At 36.6% G+C, this 19,847-nt stretch overlaps 1 protein-coding gene across 15 annotated transcripts in view; it reads left to right on the top strand.

The window, feature by feature from the left end:
• LOC125669936 (muscle M-line assembly protein unc-89-like) overlaps positions 1 to 19,847 on the top strand; it is a 59,896-nt gene that overhangs the window by 38,173 nt on the left and 1,876 nt on the right. For 9 of the 15 annotated variants that reach the window (XM_056140993.1, XM_056141000.1, XM_056141003.1 and 6 more), the window contains 12 exons: positions 94 to 366; positions 928 to 1,212; positions 5,065 to 5,364; positions 7,084 to 7,374; positions 7,534 to 8,672; positions 10,686 to 10,781; positions 14,028 to 14,103; positions 14,453 to 14,731; positions 15,422 to 15,493; positions 16,014 to 16,154; positions 17,491 to 17,560; positions 18,688 to 18,802. In XM_056140993.1, the coding sequence (XP_055996968.1) occupies positions 94 to 366; positions 928 to 1,212; positions 5,065 to 5,364; positions 7,084 to 7,374; positions 7,534 to 8,672; positions 10,686 to 10,781; positions 14,028 to 14,103; positions 14,453 to 14,731; positions 15,422 to 15,493; positions 16,014 to 16,154; positions 17,491 to 17,560; positions 18,688 to 18,802 (3,137 nt within the window). Of the gene's footprint in view, positions 1 to 93; positions 367 to 927; positions 1,213 to 5,064; positions 5,365 to 7,083; positions 7,375 to 7,533; positions 8,673 to 10,685; positions 10,782 to 14,027; positions 14,104 to 14,452; positions 14,732 to 15,421; positions 15,494 to 16,013; positions 16,155 to 17,490; positions 17,561 to 18,687; positions 18,803 to 19,567; positions 19,674 to 19,847 lie in introns of all 15 variants that reach the window. The other 6 variants (XM_048904815.2, XM_048904825.2, XM_056141020.1 and 3 more) reach the window with 6 other exon arrangements.

Here is a 19,847-nt window from a genome sequence, read left to right as displayed (position 1 = left end):
AAGGAGTATATCCATGTTCAGGAGCTTTAAATGTCACCTGCAAGATCAGTTAACATCTTTTGAAGTCGTAATGCTGTGTCTTCTGTTCTGCAGGCTGTCCAGAGATTAAGTCAGTGATGCGAGATGTCTCCGCTTCAGAAGGGAAATCCGTGACCTTGGAGTGCTGTGCTACGTGTTCTCCACCCCCTTTTGTCACCTGGTTCCTCGGGGACAGGGTCGTTCACGAAGGGGCGGTGTTTGATCCCGTATCTGGGAAGGCGTCTTTGACCCTCCACAATGTGAGGCGAGACCAGATGGGGGAATATAAGTGTGTGTTCAGTAATACCCTGGGGGAGGCCCAGACCAAGGCCAAGCTCACCGTAGCAAGTAAGTCTTGTACAGTTCTATATAAAAACAAATTCATATGCTACTAACATAGTATATTGTCTTGTACAGTTCTCATATAATGCAATGTTAACATAGCAAGTATTGTTGTGTACAGTTTTATATAAAACAGATTCATACCCAATGCTTAGCATAGCAAGTATATTGTCATGTATCAAGTTCTATATAAAACAAATTCATACGCAATGCTAACATAGCAAGTATATTGTCTGATACTGAGTTCTATGTAAAACAAATTCATACACAATGCTAGCATAGCAAGTATTTCGATCTTATACAGTTCTATGTAAAACAAATTCATATGCAATACAAATAGAAGTGCCTAGTTATGATTTTCAGGTATAGTAATGTGGTAAAATAGCTACACACACACAAAAAAAAAGAACTTTAAAAAGAACCATATTATAGTTCATTTTGTGTGGACTCTATTTGCTGACCAAGGGACACAACTCTTACATATACTATAGAAGTGAAAATCATTAGATATGCATAGCCTGTAAAGTTATTTATACTGGAATGTTAATTTTATTCAATTAATCACAGGTATGAACATTAGAGCTCCCTGTTTCCTGTCCAATCTGGTGAATATGGTGGCGACAGAGGGCCACGCGGTGGTGTTGGAATGCCAGGTGGCAGACGCCACTCACATTGCGTGGTACAAAGACGGGATCATACAGAGGAACTCCACAGACTTCAGACAGACGTTCGATGGAGACAAAGCCAAATTGGAGATAGGGGAGATATTCTTGGATGACCATGGAGAATATTCATGTATTGCCAAGAATGAGAAAGGGGAGACGAAAACATCCTGTCAAATTAAGGTCAAAGGTCAGTGAATTTTACTGGATATAAAAATATCTGTTGTTCCTTTTTAGTTATACCTTAAAATTATAGTAAAAATTAGGACCAAATAACATAATTTTTATCACATTAGAGGTACCAATGTTAGCAGTCGTCATTCGACAGCTTTTCTTTATGCAGAGTCAGTTGAGTCTCTGTGTAGAGAACTTTTCTTTATGCAGACTCGGTTGAGTCTTTTTGTGTGTAGAGAACTTTTCTATATGCAGACTTGGTTGAGTCTCTGTGTAGAGAACTTTTCTTTATGCAGACTCGGTTGAGTCTTTTTGTGTGTAGAGAACTTTTCTATATGCGGACTTGGTTGAGTCTCTGTGTAGAGAACTTTTCTTTATGCAGACTCGGTTGAGTCTTTTTGTGTGTAGAGAACTTTTCTATATGCAGACTTGGTTGAGTCTGTGTAGAGAACTTTTCTTTATGCAGACTCGGTTGAGTCTTTTTGTGTGTAGAGAACTTTTCTATATGCAGACTTGGTTGAGTCTGTGTAGAGAACTTTTCTTTATGCAGACTCGGTTGAGTCTTTTTGTGTGTAGAGAACTTTTCTATATGCAGACTTGGTTGAGTCTCTGTGTAGAGAACTTTTATATATGCAGACTTGGTTGAGTCTCTGTGTAGAGAACTTTTCTATATGCAGACTCGGTTGAGTCTCTGTGTAGAGAACTTTTCTATATGCAGACTCGGTTGAGTCTCTGTGTAGAGAACTTTTCTATATGCAGACTTGGTTGAGTCTCTGTGTAGAGAACTTTTCTATATGCAGACTCGGTTGAGTCTCTGTGTAGAGAACTTTTCTTTATGCAGACTCGGTTGAGTCTTTCTGTGTGTGGAGAACTTTTCTTGAACAAGGGTACTGCACAAAAAATAAATTCATCATCCAGATCACAAAATTCTCTTACAAGTAAAAGCCTCGGTTAATGTCCCTACAGTCCCTATATGCCTCAGTAATAAAAAATAAATATATACGATGGAAATAAAACGTAATGAAAATAAAAACAAAAAATAGATGTATATCCATGATAACATAGAATGAGAGAGTTGCCTCTGAACCTTTAGCTGGCTGAAGCAGAGTACAATATATTCATCATTAGATATTGAAAGTATTCCCTGTAGATATGAATTCTCATTGCCACTCTGTATTCGTGAGCTGTATGAGTCATTGACTGGTTAAAACATCAACCTTATGCATATCATCATCTTCCTCAGAGTTACTGTTCTTTGGATAATGAACGCACTGTGCTCAAGGTTATTGAATGTCACAGGAAGTGTGGCTTCTGTAGATTCATGACATAACTGATATACATGTACGATAAAAAGCAGTGTTCATAGAATGTATATAGTTCTGAGTGAACACAAACAGTGTTCATTTAATGTATATAGTTCTGAGTGAAAATTAGCAGTGTTCATAGAATGTATATAATTCTGAGTGAACACAAACAGTGTTCATTTAATGTATATAGTTCTGAGTGAACATTAGCAGTGTTCATAGAATGTATATAGTTCTGAGTGAACACAAACAGTGTTCATTTAATGTATATAGTTCTGAGTGAACATTAGCAGTGTTCATAGAATGTATATAGTTCTGAGTGAAAATAAGCAGTGCTCATAGAATGTATATAGTTCTGAGTGAAAATAAGCAGTGTTCATAGAATGTATATAGTTCTGAGTGAAAATAAGCAGTGTTCATAGAATGTATATAGTTCTGAGTGAAAATAAGCAGTGTTCATAGAATGTATATGGTTCTGAGTGAAAATAAGCAGTGTTCATAGAATGTATATAGTTCTGAGTGAACACAAACAGTGTTCATTTAATGTATATAGTTCTGAGTGAAAATGAGCAGTGTTCATAGAATGTATATAGTTCTGCGTGAAAATAAGCAGTGTTCATAGAATGTATATAGTTCTGAGTGAACACAAACAGTGTTCATTTAATGTATATAGTTCTGAGTGAAAATAAGCAGTGTTCATAGAATGTATATAGTTCTGAGTGAAAATAAGCAGTGTTCATAGAATGTATATGGTTCTGAGTGAAAATAAGCAGTGTTCATAGAATGTATATGGTTCTGAGTGAAAATGAGCAGTGTTCATAGAATGTATATAGTTCTGAGTGAAAATGAGCAGTGTTCATAGAATGTATATAGTTCTGAGTGAAAATAAGCAGTGTTCATAGAATGTATATGGTTCTGAGTGAAAATAAGCAGTGTTCATAGAATGTATATAGTTCTGAGTGAAAATAAGCAGTGTTCATAGAATGTATATAGTTCTGAGTGAAAATTAGCAGTGTTCATAGAATGTATATAGTTCTGAGTGAAAATAAGCAGTGTTCATAGAATGTATATAGTTCTGAGTGAAAATTAGCAGTGTTCATAGAATGTATATAGTTCTGAGTGAAAATAAGCAGTGTTCATAGAATGTATATAGTTCTGAGTGAAAATAAGCAGTGTTCATTTAATGTATATGGTTCTGAGTGAAAATAAGCAGTGTTCATAGAATGTATATTGTTCTGAGTGAAAATTAGCAGTGTTCATAGAATGTATATAGTTCTGAGTGAAAATTAGCAGTGTTCATAGAATGTATATAGTTCTGCGTGAAAATAAGCAGTGTTCATAGAATGTATATAGTTCTGCGTGAAAATGAGCAGTGTTCATAGAATGTATATAGTTCTGAGTGAAAATTAGCAGTGTTCATAGAATGTATATGGTTCTGAGTGAAAATAAGCAGTGTTCATAGAATGTATATAGTTCTGAGTGAAAATTAGCAGTGTTCATAGAATGTATATGGTTCTGAGTGAAAATAGACATCCTAAGAATGTCTAATTGACTCTTGCTACAAACAAAATAATGGATGCATTGGTTGATGTATATTTTTTTGCTTTAGTTTTGTTGTAATTAGTACAACTATTAAATTCCTAGAATATTAGGAACTTGTATGATTTCTTTCATGTTATAATTATATATTGCTCCTCCCTTATACAAAGTTTTCTCTACTGTATTGAATATAATTGAGAAATCATGGAGAAAAAAATGAATTCCATGTATAAACATAGATTTAGCATCCATTTTCATCATTTTTTAAAAACAGTTTGTTTGTAGCAAGTAGCTTTAAGGTAAACCATTTTCAGTGTCTGGTTACAACCCTGTTAATTATAGGTACTTTGATTTTTATTTATTAATGATATATATTATATCTTGGGGGTTAGTTGTTTGGCTGATTTTATATTTACCACATACAAATTTTTTTTATGAATAATGATGCATAAAATTGGCGTATATACAATGTTGAAACCGAATTTTCAAATACAAAATAATTCATGTGTTCATGTCCCAACATAAGTTGTAAAATTGAGCCTGAGAATTGTATCTGCTTTCTGTGATTGTAAAATTGAGCCTGAGAATTGTAACTGCTTGCTGTGATTGTAAAATTGAGCCTGAGAATTGTATCTGCTTTCTGTGATTGTAAAATTGAGCCTGAGAATTGTAAACCTCTAGCTGTGATTGTAAAATTGAGCCTGAGAATTGTATCTGCTTTCTGTGATTGTAAAATTGAGCCTGAGAATTGTAACCTCTAGCTGTGATTACTAAGTCTTGTGTTATCTATGACTTACGACACATTACCATCCCTAGGTCTTGTCCTCTGTTTTCTGAGGATTAGGGGGGTCATTTAAGGTTAAGACTTTCAGCAAACATAATGTAATGATTGAGTTGGGATAATTGGATTAATTTCCATGTAATCTTATCAAAGTCACTGTACAGGGACCCTCCCTTTGAAATAGTGACCTGTGATCTTGATGTCTGCGGACTTTCTTATGTTCACATGCATTGTGTTGTTACAGAGAGTGAGGGGGACGGAGAGGTGGCCCCCCAGTTCCTCAGTCGACCGGAGAGCAATATCTACAGTTTCGGAGACCTGATTCTCCTGGAATGCGATGTGATTGGTTCCCCGACTCCCTCCATCTCATGGTACCGCGATGGAACCAAGCTTGCTCCTGGCACCCGCACCAAGTCACTGTATGATGGTCGGGTGGCTCTTCTGAAAATTTCGCAATCAGCCACCGAGGACAGTGGGAAATATGAGGTGGTGGCCCAGAATTCTTGTGGGAAAGTGGCTGTAGATTGCCTAGTGGTTGTTAAAGGTGAGTGACCCCCCCCCCCCCTACTCCCCCCACCTCCTCCTGTCTGTTGTGGATTGTACCCAGCCTGGTCTCAATTACAGACTTATCATTATTCAATTGATACAAAGCATGTCATGTTCAAAAGAAACCTGGGCTGATTAGCCTATACCATAAGGAGTAAGATCTAATCGAGAGTAGTGGTTTTATTTAAATGTTAAGCATTGAGACCCCTCTGTGTATTATGTATCATCCGATGATTTGAATTACATCTCAACAATGGAAAGTTTAATACCTGATAAAGAGATTTTCATCACTTACATGCGACATACCCAATTAAAGTGTTGGGTTTCATTTTTATAATTGAAAATGTTCTGTTGTTAGCAATACATAGTTAGGGGTATGGAGAGATTATCTGGTGCATTCTCATTATCAGCAGTGTGTTATGTATAGATTTAATCAGAAGAATTAATACAGTATAGGAGCCCTGATTAAACTTCAGTTCGGCTGCATGCTCAGTCTTTATTATGTCATAACTTCAGATACATGTATTTTTTTTGCAAGGACAATTATGCGACAAAATTGGGAGAAGAGGGGGATGGCAGAAAGCACCCCTATTTTCTATTAAGAATTTTTTATAAAGTTTAAAAAGAAAATGTTCCATAACATGTATAGTTTCCGTTCATTAATATTCTATATTCTGTGATATCATTGTTATATTTTTTGAAAAACTAGATTGGTGAAATGAACCAAGGGTTAATATTCTTTTTTTTTGTTTTTTCGTTTTTTTTTTGTTTTTTTTTTGTTTGGTGTAGTTGTAATTAGTCCAAACATTAAAAAAATAGGGGCTTGTAAATTTTCTATGATGTTCAAAAGTTGAAATCTATGACCCCACCGTATATAACTCTATACAAATATTTCCTACTGTTTGATTGAGCTATCATGGGAACAAATCGTACATTTCTTTTGACAAATTTTATTTATTCTATGCTTATAAGAATTTTGAAAAAAGTTTTGTCGTAGCTAGTGTTGTTAATACTGGTCAATATAAAGGTGAGTCTGATGAGATTAAGCTACTTTTGATTAAGTTAACAAATATTTATTGACCTGTAAAGGTGTTCGCGTTTAAGTAAGTGTTGAATCACTGAAAAATAAGGTCATGTGATCTTTTATGAAAATTCCAGCTGACACAACATCAAAACACTTCAACCTGTCAGCCAAAGCTAAATATGTCAGATAATTTTTTTTTTATCAAAAATTAACAAACATACATTTGACCTGGATACATCTGTGAAAAAGGGAGAGACTTTTTAGCGTACCCAGATATGATAAGGGCTGGTCTCTGAACTTTAAAGCACCAGAAGATATAGGCTAGGTCCTCTCTAGAGAATTGGTTAGTAAGAGTACTATATTTCCTACTGAATGTTATGTGGAGTTGAAATTGCCTAAGAAATTTCAATGCAAGGTAAGCATTTTGTCAACAGAATGTGCAGCATTTGAAAAATTCACATTTAAAACTTTAAAGCGATATTGGAATTAGAAACAGCCAACTAATTAGAAGTGATTGATATGTTGATTTTAGATATCGACATGTTCCCCAAATATTGTGTCTGCACTCTCAGGGTAATCTAGCATAAAATACAATGGCTCAACACTTTACAGGTCAGACAGAATTTTTCTTTTGTTTTTAAATTTGTTCAGGTCACAAATTTCACAGTGGTCTCAATTATGCTTTCTTTCCAGCTAAAGAAGGCCCCCCTGCAATTCACCAAGCCCTTAGTGACACAGTCGCAACCTGTGGGAAATCTCTGACTCTTCAATGTCAGATAAAGGGCAGCCCAGCTCCCGTGATTCTGTGGAGAAAAGATGGACGGCTGATCGGGAACACAGCTGACTTTAAGCAGACGTACCAGAACAACATCGCTCTGTTGAAAATTCAAGAAGTCATGGATCAAGATGGTGGCTGCTACGAATGTGTTGCCAGGAATTCCTTCGGAGCTGTTTCCTCTAGCTGTGCTATTATGGTGCAGAAAGGCAAGAAGACAATTAGATTACTTATCCATGTAGTTTAAGTAAGGCGGTAGTCAACTTCGATAATGCTAACAAGAGAAAACTTCTTTTGATAGATAATTCAAAGCATGCATACAAGGAAGATTTCTTCTATAATGTGTTCTGGTTTTCCTTTGTCCATAGGGGAGAGGACAGAAAAAGAACCGACTGGTTATGTCAGTAAGAAAACAGACTGGCTAGTGGGGCGAGGAGGAGCCCAGCCAGAGGAACTGGGTCAGCAGAGGAAGTCTGCAAGTGTTCGTCGCAGTGAGAGCGTGCGGGTGACCTCCACTTCTAACCTTGCATTAAAGCCTGTTTTTGAACCCAGTGGTGCTAAGTCTCGGGAGAGACCCCCAGCTCGCAATACTACTAACTTTGTGCAAGAGGAAAGCAATAAAACCCTCACCAAACAGCAAGAGACCAAGTCACACAATACTCCAGATCCCAAGAAAGCATTGATTAGGGATCATACAGAAGAGAAATCTGCCAGCAATGATAAGGCAACAAAGAAGCCCTTAGAGGACACTGCCAGCAAGGCATTGACTGAAAAGTCCACTTTGCAATCTAAAACTAAACCTCAAAACTCCCATACTCCAGTCAGCCCATCAACAGATTCACAGAAAAAGCAGTCATCTCCAGTCAGTTCATCAACAGACACACAGAAAAAGCAGACGTCTGTGAAAGATGTTAGTACTGCAAAAGCAAATGATCCACCATGGAAAAACATATCCCTTCGTCGAACAGAAAGCGCTCGTGTGACAAACTATGGCAGAGAGAAGCCTTTGACATGGAAGAGAGAGGAAACAGAAAAAACCAAAACGACTGTTCCCACGATTGTAGTGGAAAATGTGGAATCTAAAGCGGATGGACCTGCTGGGTGGAGGCCCGTGGTGATGGAGAATGGCGTGGAGAAAAGAACCGTGAATCTCCGCCGAAGTGAGAGTGCTAGACACAATACCAAAACCAATGTTGATATTATTTCAAAGTTTCTGTCAAATTCTCAAGACAAGGACAAAAAGGACTTGAACGACAATAAAATCATCTCTGTTGAGACTCCACAAACAGACAGTGCTGTGTCCAAACTGAAGACGGAGGCCACTGGACTCAATAGAAGTCAAAGCATGAGGATGCTGTTTGAAAAGATGGAGGCCAAGAAGAACTTGCCTCCTGCTCCCACCCCAGTGGTGACGCTTCAGAGAAGGGAACAAGGACTTCGAAGAACCTCCAGTTTAAAGGTCCTACCTGGAGAGATGGAGTCCTTCAGAGCGGAACACAAGGCAAAAGTGAGTACCTGCCTCATAAAGTCTGTAAGAACTTCCCAGTGAGACCAAACACAAACACTGCAACCAAACCCTGAGACCAAACACAGTTATATACAGGATTGTTTTTGAAAAAGAGATACGAGATAAAATGGTTTTGCCCAGTCTTAAATTCGTCCAATGATAACGAGAGTGAAAGGAGTGAAATTAAAATGGGGGCGAACATTTCCCTGTATACAGTCTTCAGATTAATTATATTTCTTAATCAGCTATTTTTGTAACTGTATAAACCATGGAGAAAATTAAAAAACGATGCACAAGCAGTTTTTAAAATAAAGCTTTTTAAAACAACAAGATTTTAGATGAAAAAGAACAAATAAAAAATCAATTGTAACTTCTACTGTAAAATGGATCCCAGAATTGTTTACATTCTTATCTGATTGTGTTATCCCATACACATTCCCTGCCAGCGAGAAAAGTGTGTAGCAAATATTTACTAAAAACACATAATTCTTTTTCTTCTATTTACAATCCTTGAATATCAAAGAGTTTCAAAACAATCAACACTATATTGTAAATCTCTACATTTTCAACCAAAGAAACTGACGTGCCACCTAATTAATAAAATCAGCCATTATTGCCCAATAAATCCTGATAATGTGTGTGTGTTTGATCGGAGGCAAGCAGGCTCTCTGATGATGAGATGTGCTACATCTGTCTGGTCTTATCACCAGGAACTGCTGTAGATGTATATATACTTTCTGTTTACTTGGCCACGATTCCTCTTCACTGCTTGTAAGCTTGCAGCACCTTTTTTCTTCTTTTCCTTCAAAAACTACTGAAGGTCACTTGCAATGTGAGGAATCACAAGTTCTGGTCCATTCTTTTGGAGATTAGGAATTATTTATTGTTGAAAGGTAAGAATGTGTTGATCACAAAATGCTTGAAGAATTTTATTTTTTAAAAAAATATTTTGTTTTTGTTTCTTTTGTTAAAAAAAGAAATATTTAAAAAGAATTTTAGTGTTTTTATTTTCTTGCATGAATTAATATAGCTTAAGTCTAGAAGAAAATGCTAGTTTTTTTTAGTTTTTTGGGTTTTTTTGTTTGTTTGTTTGTTTTAAAAATTTGAATATCTAGGTATCTTAAGACATTTATTGTATTCCTAGATTACAGAATGTTTGCATCAGGTGAGGGACCTCTCAACCTTGTACTCCCTTTAATAAACCGAAATTCCATCAAGCATAGGAATTCCCTGTCTTTTCAGGACAAAATTATTCTAAATGTCGGTTTTTATCTCATTCCTTCTTTCTCCAAATGTTGTCCACATTTCAAAAATATATATGCACCTTTTCATGTTTTTTGTTTTTTATTTTAGATTTGACAAATCTCCATTATCATTTACAAATTGTTACGGTAACTTCTCCTGTTCTTTCAATGTTTAGATTGAGTAATGTGTAAATGGAGTTATCTGCTTCTGAGACAGATTGTGTCCATTAGCATGCTACTTTGTATCCCCCCTGCTGAGATTCACTGACCATATCTCACAACCAGCCTCCTCTGTGGATCTGATGATTAAGGATTTCTCGTCATTCTTGTCTGTTTCCCTGCCCAGTACCTGCCGATCCCCGCTGATTTCCTCACTACTTGGTGATTTTTGCCTGAAGCTAATGTGCACTACCTTGTATTTGTTTACAAAGTTTTTTTGTTTATCATGTGGTGTAGTGGGAGCATCAGTTTACTGAATACCTAAAATGCAGAGAAAGATGAAGAGGCCCCACAGTGGGGTGCACACTTCTCATAAATTGCAATTTTGGTTTATAAAAATGATCTGGCTGTATAATATCGGTATTGCTTTGTGAATTCTTATCTCCTTCGTTGCAGAGTAACATACAAGCAAATCTCGATTCCTACTAAAGACTCCGCCTGTTTTATTATCTTGTTTATGAAAATTCCAGACAAAAATTATTGAGAGAATTTTTAGATAGATTTGACTTAGTTTTGAGAATTCATGTGTGTCGCATTTATTTTTCAACAGGAAGACTCGTCCAGATTCGCAAACAAGCGCCCCGACACTTCCGTTACCATGGCATCCTATGACACAATAGAAGATGAAGAGGAATTACATAAATTGGTAGGTAGTGCCTAGCTGGTTACAACCCACTCACCGACACAGTATGCAAGATCTAAGCCCACAGACGCAATATTCAACACACTTATGCCACAGACACAGTGTGTCGCATTCCAAGAACATCTCCCTGTAAAGTACAGCCGTACTACAGAAATCATGCGCCTATTAAGTGTTTTTGTACCAGGTTATAATATTCGAAATATTGCACATGTTAATCCATCAATGATACACCTATTATTACTGAAACTGGCCGGGTATGAAAGGCGAGGGACTGATCCTAGGTTTTCTGATGATGGCATCACAATAGATGCCTGTTCTATTCTACTAAGTAGTGCTATGACCTCCAGAACATTGATGGTCAGTTCCTAAGTGCTCGGTGATTATCATAATTTGTTTCGGCAGGCGAATTCCATTTGGCTCTTGTTAATGCAGCTCTTTTTTTAATATTGCAAATATATAAACAGAATTAGCTTCAGGGGCAATCAGTTCTTGGCATATTTACAGTATTTAGAGTCATTTGGCCGGGACCAGGGGTAAAGTGGGAGCAAGTGTATCCTTCAGGATAAATACACGTCCATCTATGTCTGTGGATAAGTTGTACAAGGTTCGAAAAGAATTTTTTTTTGAAAAGTAAAAAGAGTTTAAAGTGAGTCATAGGCCATGGCAGCGAGCGCTCATGGATGTTTAAGTAGTACTAGTATTTTTAGTTGTGAGCCTAAAAATATTGGAGAATTTTGACTGGTGTTTTAAAGTGGTTCTTGTGATCTTGAAACAAAATGTTGTTGGAATGTGGGTCCTGAATTCCCTTCCTACACCTGAGCATTGTTGTTAATTAGAAACAAAATGTAAGGCTCGTTGCCAGCAGCTCCTGGTGACTCAGTGCTGTGCTAGCAAGCCTCAACAAGGCACTGACAGCACTTCCGTGTGCAGAATGCCGTCTTTTTATCTCCTACGCTTGTTCGATAATTAACTCTAGTCATTTTCAATTCTTACGCAAAACTATTTCCAGACTGTTCTCTCTCGTCAGGTGTTGCCAAACTCGATGTACCTACAAATTTTGTATGTACACAGCTAGCCAATTTTAGAGGGAGTGATTCAGATGCCTGATCAAATATTTTGATTTCCACAAGGGGGTAACATTGAAATAAGCAAATTATTATTTTTATGTTCTGTATCAGAAATACATTTGCAGGCCCGTATTCAGGGTTTAACCTTACTTTATCTGGTTTCTGATTGCTACACCCTTCCCTCTTCCTCCCCCAGTTTTTAATTCCTTACACAACACATCACACATGTATACATAATCCAGATAGGTCAGACTCGGATGTTTGCAGGTGATTTGGTTGTAGTCGCTTTGTCAGACTCGGATGTTTGCAGGTGATTTGGTTGTAGTGGTTTTGTCAGACTCGGATGTTTGCAGGTGATTTGGTTGTAGTCACTTTGTCAGACTCGGATGTTTACAGGTGATTTGGTTGTAGTCGTTTTGTCAGACTCGGATGTTTACAGGTGATTTGGTTGTAGTCGTTTTGTCAGACTCGGATGTTTGCAGGTGATTTGGCTGTAGTCGCTTTGTCAGACTCGGATGTTTGCAGGTGATTGGCTGTAGTCGCTTTGTCAGACTCGGATGTTTACAGGTGATTTGGTTGTAGTCACTTTGTCAGACTCGGATGTTTACAGGTGATTTGGTTGTAGTCACTTTGCCAGACTCGGATGTTTACAGGTGATTTGGTTGTAGTCGTTTTGTCAGACTCGGATGTTTGCAGGTGATTTGGCTGTAGTCGCTTTGTCAGACTCGGATGTTTGCAGGTGATTGGCTGTAGTCGCTTTGTCAGACTCGGATGTTTACAGGTGATTTGGTTGTAGTCACTTTGTCAGACTCGGATGTTTACAGGTGATTTGGTTGTAGTCACTTTGCCAGACTCGGATGTTTACAGGTGATTTGGTTGTAGTCACTTTGTCAGACTCGGATGTTTGCAGGTGATTTGGTTGTAGTCACTTTGTCAGACTCGGATGTTTACAGGTGATTTGGCTGTAGTCACTTTGTCAGACTCGGATGTTTACAGGTGATTTGGCTGTAGTCGTTTTGTCAGACTCGGATGTTTGCAGGTGATTTGGTTGTAGTCGCTTTGTCAGACTCGGATGTTTACAGGTGATTTGGTTGTAGTCGTTTTGTCAGACTCGGATGTTTGCAGGTGATTTGGTTGTAGAACATGTAGCTATGTCAGACTATGGTTGAATTAACGCAGCAACTCTTCCATGTTTTGAAGAGATAGAACTATTTTCTGACTCTTGTTGTGTTTTAAAACTAGTCAGTGACTATATTTCCTGACTCTTGTTGTGTGAGTCAGTGACTTGGTTGACTAGCTGATCGTTGTTTTATTGTTGACTCGTGTTGTGTGAGTCAGTGACTTGGTTGACTGGCTGATCATTGTTTTGTTGTTGACTTGTGTGCTGTGTGTTGTGAAGATCAAGAACTCAGTTGTGTAGGTGATTGTTGTTGAGTACTGCTGTGTGTTGTGGGGATCAGTGACTTAGTTGTGTAGATGATTGTTGTTGAGTACTGCTTTGTGTTGTGGGGATCAATAACTTAGTTGTGTATGTGATTGTTGTTGAGTACTGCTGTGTGTTGTGGGGATCAGTGACTTGCTTGCCTGGCTAAATCCCAAGGTTATCTCAAAACATCTATCCATGTTGAGCTCTAATGATGCCAATGTAATGAACAAACAACGAGGGGCTGATGGAGCTTCTGCACTACTCATTATCCTATACACATACAGTTCACATCAACCAGAGGTTTTTTTAAAATGTTTTTTCCTAATGCATCACTCTGATGATAACATTGCTCCGTCTCAAGATTGCAATGTAATGTTTTATGCTTTGTATCTCAATTTCGTAAAGTCATCATTATGAGATATTTTAGTCATCATTAAAATTTGCACTTGATAAAAAATAAAGCAACAGAAAACAAACCTGATATCGTATTGCATTTTAGGGGGGGGGGGGGATAAAGTCATCATTATGGGGTATTTTATTCATCATTGAAATGTGAAATCGATAGAAAAAGCAAACAAACCTGATATCATTTTACATTTTGATACATGTATCATTTTGTTTTACAAATGTTCTGACACATGTTAAATTTTCTAAAGATATTCCTATATACTTTAAATGTACAGATCATGTCACTGAGAACCCTGGTTTCATTTCATACTTCACCCGTAGTAATTTTAACACCTGTTTGTCTTGTAGCTCAGCAAATCCGAGAACTTTGAAGAAAGGAAAAAGATCCGAGCTCGAATGAAGGAGATTAGAGAAAAGAAACAAAGTATGACATGAGTTTTATCTGTTAAAAGATCACCATTTAAAGATAAAGCATATCAAATTCAGACCGTGAAATTAGCTCCATTAGTGTGACTGTACATTACATAACTTGTACATTACATAACTTATGATATGTATGAACATTTTCATAATTCAAACATGCCAAGAATTCTGCTACATGTAATTTGGATCATATCTCATAAGCACTAGTTTCTGCCAAAAATCTTGATTTTCTCACAATAAAAAAAAATGTTTATTCATCATTAAATGAAAATTGTGCTGTTTAATGCAGCTTTGAGTACTTGAAAATAAGTTACAGATATTTAATGGAATGTCTCACTGACGCATTGCAGAGGAATGGGAAGCCAAACGCCTACAGAGAGAAAAAGAAACGGGGGACTTGGTGAAAAAGAAGTTTGAACAAGCTGAGAAAGAAAAGGAGAGGTACCTGAAGAATTTTGAGCAGACGGCTAAAGAAGCTTCAGCCGAAAGAGAACGAATTCTACAGAAGGGGGAGGACCTCATCAAAGACAAGCTGAAGCAGGCGGATGAAGACAAGAAACGACACTTGGAGACGTTCGACAAGCTAGCCAAACATGATGAGAAGAAAGTCACTATTCAAAAGACCCCAGGTAGGGGTTTTGTTCTCTGTCCGATCTACAGGGCTGTTTACTCGGCCCGGTCTACAGGGCTGTTTACTCGGCCCATTCTACAGGGCTGTTTACTCGGCCTGGTCTATAGGGCTCTGTTCTCTGCACAGTAAAACACGCTTATAGCGAAGTGCTGGGGAAGAACAATGATACATTATAAAAGTCATTCATCATATTTAGTAAATTCTTAATATGTTTAAAAACTACATGAAATGAAAATCACTTCGCTGTAAGAGTGAATTCATAATAATCATGTTTGCTGTAATCTTGTTTTACTGTGTATCTATAGGGCTGTGGTATATGTCTATAACTTGTATTCATAGGGCTGTGTTTTGTGTCTATAATTTTACCTTTCAAAATAATGTATAGCATGGATATTTTAATGAAAGATAGCTTGTTTTTCTTACTCCCTATAACAGCATACTTATTTTCATCATTATTATATATTATGCACATTTGCATGAGTTAATCTTATCATACATTGTATGGACTAATTATATTTATCTTTTCTGGATCAGTTTTAGTACTTACAACGGGGTGGTGGGGGTGAATATATTTCTTCACACTTCCTGTATATATATACATTCTGCACATCTAATGGTTAGTGTTGGATAGCTATCTGGGACTAATTCAGGCCTACTCACCCCTATTATTTCTTCTATTTAATGGTAGATGGCGTAATTCGGACTACAATAATCAAAGATACATTATTAACCCCTGCTGACTCCTCCAAGTGTAATTCAGGTAAACTACACTCCTCCCTTCACTGAGTTCAAACTTGTATTATATCTCTCAGATTTACATTCTCTGCAAATTCTCTCATTCTTCTAGAAAAAGATTTTCTTGAGTGCTTTCTTGCATAATTTACAGCAATGATCATTGAAGTACTCATAAAAAAGTGTTTCATAGATAAATGGAGATGTTTTAAATCAAAAGTAGTGTTGACATTTTTATATTTGGAAGTCAAGTATGAAATTAAAAAAAACCAGTAAAATTCTAATTAAATTGAATGGGACCAGATGCATATTTACAATTTATGACTAAACAACTGCATCTTGTTATGTAAATGGATAGAAAGAAAATAAAACGTACTTGGTCGTACAAAATATGTACCATGTCAATTGAGTAAAGATGTAAAGTAACAGTTGTGAATTTGATTCCCATGTATAGAGCTATTTTGAAGGCATGCTTGACTTCCCCCCGTAACAATGTCTGAGCATGTTTGACATGTGTGTTTTCCTTTTTGGTTTGCATCATGGAATAGAAGAAGCCGCTACGTTTTTGACCAATCAGCTGATCAATACCTTATCACCGGTTACCAGTGGTAACATTACCATCAAAACCGAGTCGTGGAACAGCCGGAACGGCATCACAAATACGTCTCAGAAATCGCAATCCTGGGGAGGTAGCTGTTGTTTTCATTGTTGCACAGTACACTTGTTTTCCACATCATTTTTATTAACAAATCCTAAAACTTAATCAAGTTAAATAACCACTTGGAATTTTTCTTAAGGTCATTGAATACTTTGAGTTGATATACTCTAGATAGGAATTTTTCTTAAGGTCATTGGATACTTTGAGTTGATATGCTATAGATATATCTTAAATTGCTTATACAGGTTTTATTATAGCTGAATCTTACATCTATGGTGATGTTTTCCCTTGAATTTTACTTGAATTTTCCTTGCATATGGTCCAAAGCTGGATCTTGATATTTCTATTGAAGCTCAGAAAGATGATAGATTTGAAAATTAACTCGAAAAACTTCTCTATAATTTTTCATATAATTGATATACATATATAATTTAACAACATCGTGATGATTGATTTACATTGTACGCATCCTATCTTTTCTGGATATTCATGGTATCCTCTGACCTTTAGTGTTGGCATTTTGAGGTCAGGATCTGCAGAAAAAGAAAGAATACAGACCGTTTGACAATAGAACTTGTTAAATGGAACAGTATGTTGTGTCTGATAGAAATTAGGTCAAACAGACACCTACCTGTCACTGTGTCACTTATTGGTCAATTGGTCAAGTGTCAAATTAACAATTAACGTTGCATATCAATCAGTGGTTTGATAGATGTAAAATTCACCAGCCAGACTGCAGGAACAAAGCACTGCTATTTAGTTAGTTGAACAACCTGAGCATGGGGATTTTTTCTGGTGTTGCTTGTTATGTTATAGTAGTGGGCCTCGTTACAGATGTGCTGTGTTGCGTATATAAACTGTTTTGGTATTGATGATTGCTTTTGTGGCACCGCGATAAAAATATCCAAGTAACAAACAATGCATCACCATCAAATTTGAAAAAAAACAAATCAGTTTTTGCGTCATCTTGCTTACATCGTTTTGCTGTTTTGGGATTCCCAAGCAGCACAGTGAACTTAAGATGAGATGATTTTTTTTTTACATGTTGGCAGTGTCTCATCTGTCTCCCAGTGTAATCTGGAGTCAATTATTGGCACTAAATAGATTCGTGTTTGATGCAAACAGTATTGGCAGTATGTAACCAATTGCTGCATCAGTGCATCACAGATACTGCAGTACGTTATGTGATAGACAGAAATTAGTGCACCATAGCTATACTTTAACATAACTTTGAGGACTGTTTGATTTTCAGTGAAAATGTGTAAGAATTTTTCCATTTTTGAAAAAAAAAAAAAAAGAAGAGAATATCTCCTTTCCTGAATCCAATGATGTGTATTTTCAAAATCTGGATTTTTTTTCTTTTGAAGCCAAACCCTCGGGAGCACAAGGGGCAAAAGCCATGTTCCAGAAAATGGACAATGCAGCTCCCAAACCAAAGTACGTATTTGATTTGAATTTTTTCGTGTACATTTAAAAAAATTTCGTGTATGTTTAAAGGGTAGGTTTTGTAAGAACAGCAGAATTGTTTGATCTGAAAAGTTAATCCTCAGCTGGATTGTTTATTCTTGATCTGAATTATGGACACTTCATTGAAAAGATACATGATAAGTTGGGTAGTTGAGACTTTTTAAGGAGATGCTCTAGACCTCCATAGTCTGGATATCTGATCATGTTAGCATCTGATTGAAGTGTTCTGAGTAGAAACCCTGTTTGCTTTATGGAAACTTGACAACTACAATAAGATCAATTGGATACCAAATTTAGATATTAAAATCTATTTCATTTGACCTCACTAGAAGTACTTTGATTGTAAATTTAATTCTGATGTTCAGTGAGATCTATAAGAGTTTTTGACAAATATATTGCACAAGGCTGAGGCAAGTTCAAGTTTGAACATCAAAGCAAACAGGCATAAGATGCTATTTTGCAAATACTGTTAAATTCTTCAACACAAGTGTTATTATTGTGCATGAATTTGAGTGTTTTTGGCATTGTTGTTTTATTAATGGCAAACAGCTTTTCATGCCTTCATCATTGCTTATCTGATTAAAACTTTGCTGAAATCAGGAAAAAAATACTGTTTTGTATTCAGAGAGCATTAATTTGCAAGATTGAATAAACAAGGATGAAAGGCATTGAACTTATCTATATACATGTCTTAACAAACAAAAAACATGTTATCTTTGTTAAAAGACAGAAAACAGAAACTGCCACTATAAGTAAAGATTTTAAGTGCATTTTTTGGTACAAATTTTTAAGTTTTTAAAACGAAAATTTAATGTACCATATTATACCCGTATGTTTGTGTGTGTGAATTAAGAATAATTCTACCAGTGTGTTTGTTTGTGAATCAAGAATAATTCTACCAGTGTGTTTGTGTATGTGAAATAAGAATAATTGTACCCAAGTGTTTGTGTATGTGAATTAAGAATTCTGCCCGTATGTTCGTGTGTGTGAATTAAGAAGAATTCTACCTGTGTGTTTGTCTGTGAATTAAGAATAATTGTACCCGTGTGTTTGTCTGTATGACCCCTGTATTAACATGCTCTCTGTCATTTGTGCAGTGGTTTATTATCTGTGTCGTACGCCAAAAAAGCAGCCACCACATTGCGGCGAAATGCTGTCACAATTAAGCAGGAAATTCTCCGATTCTGTCAAAAGAATACGGCAGATTATGAGGTATACCGGCTAGCCTTGCTGGTCAGCGCCGGCTCACCGCTAACCTGTAGATATCTCACTGCTCATATTTGTTGTACGCGTACAGCCATGTTTTAATCTCTAACATTTCTGATTTTCGTACTTGATTTTTTTTACGTGTGTTGTTTGAATTTTTGTCTTGTGTATTAATGTGCTTCCCTTTTATGCCCATGTTGATATATACACATGTAGTTACACAGTTCAGTTTTCTGATATTCATTATAACGGATAATTCATTATAACGGATATCTAATGAGGAATTTCGGCAGATTTGGATTGTACTGTATTTTACATTTCCTGACAAACGAGTGTCTCTATCAAACATGTTTTAAAAGCATCCCTTGAAATTCAAACTTTGTGAACGAAAGCATCTTCTCAAACAATTCAAAAACAGATGAACCTATTTTTTGACGCACTGCCAGTCAAAAGAATCTGGATTGTTATATATGCATTAGATATCTGATTAAACATCAGCCTTGGAAAATAAACTTTTGAACTGTTTTATGTGTTGCTAATAACAATGCCTTCACATGCTAACATTTTTGCCATTCTTAGTCTATGTTGTGTACCTTAGTAAAATCCTGTCACATACAAACAAACAAAGCTTTCTTTTCCAGGTTTTATTACGTTTGTATTCTTAGAAATTTGGTTGCAGTTGATAACCAAATTTCCAGGAAGCCTTTTCATTAGTTACGTACATGTATATCTTAACAAGAGATTAACCAATCGGTGCATCTTTTACTGAAGCAATTTAGCGCCCGGGGGAGGCGGTGGTAGGGCTCTGGTTCGAAGTCCCAGCGCAATCAAACAAATGTTACTGGATTGGACAAAAGCCATGACGCGGGAATATGAGGTAACGCATGACTGCATGCCATTGTCATGGAAACGAATAGTCATGCATGAGCTACCAAGGTTGTCGTGGTCGCTGATTAGAATTATAAAGCAGAAGTTGTACATGTACAAGTGCTAGAAGTACATATATTTGTTTCGTATGCTGCCATTTGTGTAGAATGCTTTCTACATTTGC

The sequence above is a fragment of the Ostrea edulis genome, chromosome 1 (genome assembly GCF_947568905.1).
Source record: "Ostrea edulis chromosome 1, xbOstEdul1.1, whole genome shotgun sequence".
NCBI classification, from domain to species: Eukaryota; Metazoa; Mollusca; class Bivalvia; order Ostreida; family Ostreidae; genus Ostrea; species Ostrea edulis.
This window is presented reverse-complemented; position numbering and strand designations above follow the sequence as displayed.